Source organism: Mugil cephalus, chromosome 4 (genome assembly GCF_022458985.1).
Source record: "Mugil cephalus isolate CIBA_MC_2020 chromosome 4, CIBA_Mcephalus_1.1, whole genome shotgun sequence".
NCBI classification, from domain to species: Eukaryota; Metazoa; Chordata; class Actinopteri; order Mugiliformes; family Mugilidae; genus Mugil; species Mugil cephalus.
This window is the reverse complement of record NC_061773.1, coordinates 14605391-14615080: the sequence shown is the minus strand read 5'-3', so window position 1 is coordinate 14615080 and position 9690 is coordinate 14605391. Positions and strand designations below refer to the sequence as shown.

The following is a 9690-nucleotide window of genomic DNA, read 5'->3' as shown; positions in this document are numbered from 1 at the left end:
TAAAAAACCCTAACCGCATTACAAGCTTCTCCATTGCTGACTGTTGTGTATGCATGTTTGTGAATCTGCGTGCAAAGACGTTTACACCAATGTGTCCACCATGCAGAGACGCCAATCAGTGACTGGCCACATGCTCATAAATGTCTGTGGTTTTGTGATTGTATGTAGCCAGTCGTCATCCGCTGTCCTTTGAAGCAGTAAATTCCACCGTCTACAGTTTCTGGTCTGGATTGTATGCAAGCTCTTCAGTTTTTCATTTTTATATGTTTATTCATCTAAGTACATGTTGTGTCTGCTTGTCATTAAAACATGGAAGACATTACAGCAGAATAGTTACAATGGGAATGACATTTTTCCACATGAACACTGTAAGAAAATGCAAGTAAAGCAAAATAGGAGTTAGGAGCTCATGGGCCAGTATGGAAAATGTGGGTTAATCCTCTGAGCACAGCCAACTTGGCAGAACTTCACATTCTCCAAGTAAACAGAATAGGTTCCATATTGCTTCTGCAGCTTAATGTACTATTCGATATTTCACCGCTACCTCTTCAGTTAAGTCACACATTGATGTTTAGCATGTCCATAGTAATTCACACCTACTGCAATAGCTTTTATTCTCTATTCTATTCATCACACCAAGTCTGAGCAGTTTACAAACATCAGTCTCTGTTTAAAGGGGCATTTACGCATCATCATGGTTGACAAGAGACCACATACAAAGACCACATACAAAGGCGACTCGCACTTTAAAGCGAATCAACTATATCCATTAAGCCAGTTGGCCTTTCAGCTGCAGTGTCTTTCTGCTCAGTTTCGGTTCAAGGTAAATGTTTCCATGATTTAACCAGAGCTTGTGCGAGTTAGACAATGCCAGTTTGAAACCTGAAGCTAGTCTACTGTGGGCCACAAAGAGAAACACAGAACGTTCACTCTTTGACCTAGTTGGACACAACAACAAAACTCTTCCACTGATGGATGAGGGTGAAACCCAGCAGAGGTTAAAGATTAAATCCAAACTGATGCAGTAATAATAGGTCTGTCTGCCCTCATGCTGGCTGACTGACTGACCGACCGACCATCTGGTCTTCCCAGAGAAGGAATTCAGAACGGACTGAAGCCTATCGCCCCGAACGATACAAAGATATCATTAAGCAACAAGCCAAAATGTTCCCTTATGTTTGTGAACTCATATATAAACAAAGAAAGCTGTGGTGATCTCATTAGGCTCGTGATGCTTCACCAAAAAATGGTATACTAAGTAGTGTCATCAGTTGCGTTGCCCAGGACAAAAAAAATCCAGGGTCAGTTTTCCACCTTTATAAAATCAGCCTGTCGGACTGAAGTCCAATTTGTCTTAACTTACTTGGAAGTGCTGGAAGGTTCTGCAACGGTCCTCACATCTGTTTGAGAAACTCCTCAGAGTCCTGAAGAACAGCAGAAGATCCCTGTTCTCCTCCACCCTGAAATTACATTGCACACATCATTAATACAGTTTGTTTGAGCAAGTCAGAGGCCACATGGTTACACACAATTTCAGTATCAATGGTTTTCTTGTATTTGAAGACCTATGTTGTGTGTCTCTACCACCTGTTGCTTGTTTCTCTTCTGTCCACTGCTAGTATTATTGGTCTCAATCACAGATGGCAATATTGGAGTAAATGTTCATTTATAACTTCAAAAGAGATTCACACTAGGAACTGTCAGATCTCCATTATGGCCTAAAATCTCTGGTGTGTTCAGCACTACTACTGACAATTTATTTTGGATGCACAATGTTACAATCCAGAATCTGCTTTTCGCCCAACATCATAAACAAAACTTTATGTAAGCATGTTGTTGTTATTAAATTATGCCATCTATGCAGTATTTTAAAATAAACTCCAGTTAACGAAGGTCGGCAGTCTTCACCGTAGAAAGGCCAGTTTTAATGCATTTTGTTACATGTTTATTATTCCAACATTACAGATACTATTAATTACCTCGTAATGAACTGACAAGTCCAAATGTCCAAAAAGCGTAACTTTGTTGTGTCTTCAACTACCGTTGACACAAAAAGAACCACACACACCAAAATATTGAAGACACAGGTCACATAAATTTGCTTTCTCAAATACAGAACGTTACACATCACAATGATAGAAATTAATTGCAAAAATTCTTTGTTTTGGTCTGGTTTGCTCCGTCTGTGTGAGCCTGAGAAATTCTGTTAAAGGATTTCCAGAGTTTTCCATGGGGGCCCAGGGCTAGACGGCAGCCGGGTTAAGTTTCCAGATGACTGTTATTCCACACAGAGCTGATGGAAATACTGCAGCACCCTGCCATATAATGGAGGAGCACCAAAAAGACAGAGAGAGACAGACTGACCCGTATGATGATATGATACAGAACATAGAACTCTGAACGATATAGATTAAACCTTCAGTGTGGAACTAATTAAACTGTGTGTTTGTCAAGGCAACAACTTTATCATGTAGCAACTCTAATGAGATGTGTGGATTTGGAAAGTTTTAGGGGCGGCATTTGGTTTATCATCCCAAAGAAGCAATAAAACTTGTTTACACCAAACAGTGGAAAAAGCTGAAATTATACAAACAACATAGAATATTTAACCGTTTTGAATACTACAAAACATTTTGGTGTGTGCCATAAACAAATGGCAGTCAACATGCAGTTCTTGAGCAATTTCCCCATTTGTCCCCCATTGTTGGACAAATAAAGTTTTTTCTTTCTACTCTATTTTATTCCATTCTATTAGTAGTCACCTGGGCATGAGCGTCCATTTTTGTCATACTTTCTAATAATACTATGAATTTCAAACAGACACCCCGATCAATATCCCTTTAAGACCAACAGGATGAAAGAAACAACTTAAACACTCCCAAATTATTGGGTTCAATCCTGAACCTTTTGCCTCATAATCACCTATAACCAGTCAACATATTTATCAATGTCAAACTCGGGGAAGACAGGAGCTGTGGTTTCCAGGAACAGTTAAACTTAAACTTGACATTAAACTTAATGTCCGTCACGTCTTTTAAAGGAATAAGTTGATTAATGAGTCGACAGGAGAACACACAGCTGCCACATCCTCCGCACTTGTCACTATAAAATTTCACCATTACATGCCTGATTAAGTGAGGATTTATCCTTTGACTTTGATGACAACATGTTCTCCAGATAACCACATGTTGCATCCTTTCCCACAAAATTAGTTTCAGATCACGTTCCCATTAAGCGCGCACACGTACGGGGCCGCTGGAGTTGCCACGTATTTCAAGCAACAACTGTCTTGAAAACACATCTGCCATTTAGCCTGATACACATCTCCTGCTGCTCTTGTGACCTCAGCGCAGCTTGGACCAACACTATCAGACTGGCTTAGACCGTGAAACACAAACTGCGCTTGAGCAGCCCAAAAGCCTGAATCAGTGTTTCATCATCTGAAAGCCGAGAGTCAAAACGCTTCACAGAGCAGTTAACTTGGAGCCCGACATGACAAGAGGAGCGCCGCGTTTCAATGGCAGAGACTCGTAAGATTGTTTGACATAATCCAGTCAGCCTTTGAACGCAATGCATCAGAAATGTGTCCACATCACTTAGTGCCTGTTGCTTTCAGCTGTTCTACTGATGAGCACCAAGTTGGTCTTCATTTTTAAAAAGCAGTTTCTGTGTGGAAAATGATGACAAAATGCGTTAGTGGTTAAACTACAGCTCGTAGCTGTTTCCTGTCAACTAAGACAGTGTCAGTGCCATTTAAATCTTTAATTGTGCTGACATTTAAAATCAGTGATCACAGACGCAGATTTAGACCATTTTCACCTTTACATCTTTTTGCCAATGTTTTAAAGTTCAAATCACATGTGTTTTTTTTCCCTGCAATCTGATGTTTGACACTAGTCTAATGTGTTTACATCCACAAATGAACGTTTAGGTTTCCTCTGTGCTCACTGAACATCTGATATGGTCTACAATCACGCTTTGGGAGATTACGCCAATTTTGGTCCAGTATAAAGTGTACACATGTATTAAGTGGATACTTGAAGAAGCAAGGGTGCAAATTTTACAGACTTTAAAGTAAAGTAGGAGACACTTTGTATATTCTGCAAAATTTCTACTAAAAAAAGTGCTATTTGAAGTATTTTACTGTGTTAAATCGATTTAATATTTTTCTGCAGAAAAGTTAATTTCATAATTATAATGACGCTTATATTTATATTCATAAATACAGTAATATACGGTGCAGTGGAACACGGGTAGAGAGATGCAACAAATGTTACTGACCTCCACATCCTAACCCCTGGACTGCTTGAGACTGTGTAAGTATAATCTCATGTCTACATTGTCATCTTATATGGTCATGTGTACAGCATGTTTTAAGCTACATAGAGGTACCCGGCCATTACATGGCTATTGTTGTCCATATGAGGATGACTGATTAGTTATAATATGCAGTATAAAGGAACAGAAACACCAAACGGATACAAGACCGGCTGTGACGCTGGCTGTGTCTGGGCCTAAAACACGCCAAAATAAACTACTCACATCAGCCAGCTAGCACGCGTTCTACACCTGTGTGAAAGGTAATAGCTCTTCATACCAGCAGGTAGCAGGAGTCTGTATTTGTCATTCACAAGGAGAAAACTGTGGAAGAGTTACTGGGGAAGAGCAGGCCTCTCCTGAATCATTTGATCAGCTGGTCTACAGTTTATACAATCTAGATGATCATGTCATGAACACATTTGTTGGTTTGAATGTTCAGATGAGACAAAGATGAATGCTTCACCGTGCCATTTGAACTCAATTGCTTTCGTCACTTCTGTTTCTCCTCTCGTGCCCTGGTTCTCTTAACCAAACATCCAATCAGAGTGATCTGTTCAATCAACTTGTTTCTCCACCAACTCAATGTGCTAAATAGGCAGGAAAGCCAGCAACAAGGCTCCAACTAGTACCAACAGTGTGGGACAAAGTGCGTCTACATGTGACATTTACCTATGGTCTTACACCGAAAAACAACCGACCATCAGCTTGTCACAGCCTTAACAGTGATTTATGAAATTCCCTGAAATATCAGGGTTTTGAATGTTCTTTAACGTTCAATTTTCTCTACTTATGCAAACAAATAGATATAGAGGAAGTGACAGGCAATAACACAACTTGGTATCACAGAGAACTACAACAAATTCAAGTTTAACACAGGCTTCTAGAGTGTAAATCACAGTTACATGACCACATGAAGGTATTAAAAACAAAACTAAAAACTGAATCTTGATCTGTATGAGAGGACACCATTAATGTCAAAACATGCTCCAGACACTTCATCTTGTTGGTAATAGCTGTCTACAGGTCTGGCAATGAGTCATTCATTAATATCATTAACCAAATAATTGTGACCCGAAGCCTCTTTTCATGCTTCCAAGACTATTTCATTGGCGTTGCATGTGTAACAACAGAAAAACTCCACATTGGACCGTGTGCACTGCCAAACCATGGGTGGCCACGGAGCAGCACTGTGTTCCTTCACGCTCTCACAGTTAAGAAAGCTCTTCAGGGATACAGGAGGACAGGTGTGGATACGACACACGTCTGCTGAATAAATAGAACCAGTAAAACTCTTAGTGTCAGCATTTATCTTTAACAGCTCAGTCCAGATCGCTTTAACAAAGATTATCAGGCTGATTTAGACTGTAAAACTGACTCTCTCGCTCTCCATCTCTTACACACACACACACACACAAACGCACACGGGCTCTGACAAGGCAGCAGTGTGTTGAATCATTATCTTCAGTATTTTTCCATCTGTTGTTTGCCAGATTCTGCAGACTGGGCCATACAATCCAGATGTGGTTTGGCCTCAGATATAGAGCAAATCAGACTTCTGCTCTGTGTTTCGGATCCACTGACAGACCAGATGCTTTCTGGACCACTGTGGCTACGGGGATATGCACCTGGGCACATAAACACACCCACATTTAATTTATATTCCACAACAGAGGGAGCATCACTTTGGTCCAATGGGGCTTTGTTGCATGACAAAACACTCCAAAAATTAACAGAACTGTTTTTTTTGTTTGTTTGTTTTTTTTAATAATCAGAGCTGACACAAGTTAAGACTCTAAGAGGTACCAACATAGTGAAACAATTTGTGGATTTTCTCCTGGAGTGTGTTTAAAATGATTTAATTGTAGACAAATGAAGCAGCTAAATTAACATAATCTGTTTAATGAATTATAATGGAAGAAGAGCTCATGTAATTGCAGTAAGGCATATCAATAAAGAACTGTCAAAAGAAAGCTCTGGAGTATTTAAGAAACTGCGTTTATATCATTGATGCAAGTTGTCACCATTGGTTGGGATGTGAACAGTTTCTTACATGTCAGCATCATCACAGAAAACTAAGTTCCTGTACTTTGTGTGATAAAGAGAACAACAATAATCTAGGTAAATGTGAGTAGAGGTTCATGCATTTTAGCTAAAATATCCAGATTAGCTGGTAAGTAGCTGGTTGTTAACAGAGTCTAGTCATGAGAGTTTTCACCCAGAAATGTTCCAAACAAAAAATCCTGCACCAGCCATTTAAGAATCAAAGAATCTACTTTGGTGAAACCTCTTCAAGAAAACTCAACTAGTCCAGTTGTCTTTGATTCTTGACTTTCTTTAGGACCCTGACCTGGACGACTGAAATTTCTTCACAGATCATAAAACAAAATACTTTTCTGACAAACTCTGCCCCTTATTCAGCTGTTTTTATACATATGGAATGTTCCGAAAAATACATAAATAATTAAAACCAATGATCTCACCGGACCACAGTGAAAGAAAACTGTTTTTCCAACACTGGGCGGCTGAAATAGGACGCCAAGCCAAGGGCGAGCATTACTTTAAGGCTGTTTAAAAATCCAGGTTGATTCTGAGGCAAAAATAATTTGCATCCCACTGACTTTGATAGCAATTAACATTTTATTCTGCTGTGTAAAAAGCACCTGGTATGGAATTAAAGAGTGACTAAAGCTCCAAACCTAATAAGACCCGACTCAGCTCAGATACAGTCACAGCGGGAAAAGAACAGGTGTAACCAATATTAATAATGGCTCTGCTCCATTTACAGGTAGGTGTGCCAGTATGCCAGCACATCAACATGGAATCCAACCATTCTGAATGTAATGAGACACATCTGTGCTTGAGAAGTCCAAATGTCCATCTTGAGATATGTTTGTTGTTTGTGAGTAAAAAGCAGGCAGATTGAAAATGGGCTGATGTGCGAGTGAGTGCTAATGGACAGTTTTAATAAACACTTAAAGTAAACTAAACAGACAGCTTCATCCTAACAGTAAAAGCAATATTCATATTAAATATGATTTACGGAGCCAAGCAGAAACTGTAAATAAAACAAACTGACCGCAGTGATTTACCCGGAAAGCAAGACAGCGTTTTAGACTTTTATTTATCTCTGTCACGTTGAATGTGTAAAACCAAATGCAACATCACAGATGTCTTTCTCATGTCTGTGATGGAAGGTTTTTCACTATACATTCAACTGTAGCTGTTCAGAGCAAACTTTAGGTTACGGTTTAATTTAATATACGCTACAAGCTGAGCGCTCTGGAAAAGGTAAGCAGTATTGGAAAAAGTGGTCATTAGTGATAAAATCTATGACTTGTTACTTACAGACCTTCATCAGGAGAAAGAGACGTTACTGATTTCACATTAACTCATGATGTTAACTCTTACCGAGACACGAAATTGCTGAAGTTCTGTAAGTCAGTGGAGTCCAGCACCACATTCAGATCACTAATTTTTCTCTCAGATTTCTGATGTTCCTGCAGAACAAACACATTATTTCATATAATTTATTGGAAGGCTGCATTATTCATCATTAAACAGTCTACACTTCATTGAGTATTTCTTAAAAAACAAATTAACTTAAGCAGTGGACGCCAACACTTTTTCCAAATATTTTAAATACGATAAGGTGCAAAATCTAAATAATAAACAATAAGCAGAGCATAAATGAATAACAATGTCTTTGTTAAACCGAAACTGTTCCTTTCTCTCAGAGATAATTTGCATAAATTGACTGTGGAAATGAAGAGTAGCAGTGATTGAGCTATAATAAGTTCAGAGTGCATAGTTGAACTTTCACTTACTTCTAGAAATGATAAAAATACAACAGACAAAACTTTCAAAAGTTTATGTTGTACCCAATAGAACAATACACTGTTTTTCCACTGAGGTTACTTACAACACTTAGTCTGCCGTCTGACTTGTAAAGTTTCTTCAAAAATGTTTTGAATTTTGAACTATTTACTAATGTCCAACCAGCAGATAAAATACAAATGTCACACTTGATGCCTGATCAGTCAACCAATCAATATGGCTCTCTGTCCCCCTCTGCTGGCTGGACTAAACAGCCCTTCTGTGAAGGACATGCTACAAGAGTGTTAACTTTGATTATCTTCCATTTACATGGGTCTACACCCAGCAACAGGCATGTGCACAGCACAGCTATACAGCAGACGAGCTTAATACATTGAAATATATCAAGACTGTTTTTGCTAAGGTCCTGAACGCAGGAATTTTAGCTTACACTGTCTTTGTCTGTGAATGTTTTTTTTGGATATTTTAGATTGTTTCCATAACAAAGATGAAGCTGGCTGATAAGTCAGGAAGTGCTTATCTCAGATTATTTGACAAAAAAAGAGAGACGCACCTTGACCTCAGACAGCTGGAACTCCACTTGGAAGAACAGTTCAGAGACGTGACCGGACACACACAGCTGCTGGACAAGCTTACTGTCACCTAGCAAACACACATCCACAACAATTACATGAAATATTATGTTTCTGTACTAAAATGTAACATGCTCCTCCCTCATAAAAGTTCAGAAAAGCTGATATTTTTATATGGATTATAATATCTTCAATATTAAATTGTGTTCACCTACAAGCAGGTATGGATGTAATAAACTTACTGCTTTGTAGAGTCGTTGTCGTGCAGCTGTTCAGGGTGATGCCATTCATCTGCGTCTGCCTCTTCAGATCCTCCTCCAGCTTCTGCACCTCTTCCTTCAGCCTGGACAGCACCCTCTCTTTCCCTCTGCCCTGCCTCTGTCCACACACGTGCGCCCTGTGGAGACAAACCACTACACTTCTAAGATGTTCTTGATGCGGATTTAAAAAATAAAGAATGAAAATTAAAAAAAACTCACAGGGCATCCTGCATTGGTCCTCTGAAGTGGAAGCACATGTCCTGCTTTTGACACTGTAGTGCTTCAACCTCGGCCTGGAGACACTTCATCTGAGCCTCCAGCACCTTCACTTCCTCTGTGTTCTCCTCGTTCATCTTCTCTTCCATCTTGAAATGGACAAAAAGGGATTAAAAAATAATAATAATTCTGCTGAAAACACCTGAAGCTTTTAATTCAGGCCTCCAGAACATAATACAAAAACACTAATAGAGAAGAGAAAGGGAATGTAGGTAGGCGAAAAGCCAACTTTCACAAAATAATAACCTTAAAAAAGGCAAAAAATAAATAAAAGAAGGGCAACATTTGCTGAGGGTGTGAATAGAATAAAGTGAGCAAAGGACCTCCCAGTTTTAATAAGGTTTTGCTATTATTGGAGGGCGTTTTTCTAGCATTATTGAATATAACTGCACTTCCCATGTAGTAAAAGTATCGCCAGAAGTCTAAAT

At 39.1% G+C, this 9690-nt stretch overlaps 1 protein-coding gene across 2 annotated transcripts in view; it reads right to left on the bottom strand.

Annotated features, from left to right (window-relative positions):
* The window catches only part of LOC125006725 (centromere protein P), an 82205-nt gene that overhangs the window by 72188 nt on the left and 327 nt on the right, over positions 1-9690 (bottom strand). For both annotated transcript variants that reach the window (XM_047583035.1, XM_047583034.1), the window contains exons 2-6: positions 9206-9351; positions 8969-9123; positions 8708-8796; positions 7729-7817; positions 1364-1460 (exon numbers count right to left, since the gene is read on the bottom strand). In XM_047583035.1, the coding sequence (XP_047438991.1) occupies positions 1364-1460; positions 7729-7817; positions 8708-8796; positions 8969-9123; positions 9206-9351 (576 nt within the window). The remainder of the gene's footprint in view (positions 1-1363; positions 1461-7728; positions 7818-8707; positions 8797-8968; positions 9124-9205; positions 9352-9690) is intronic.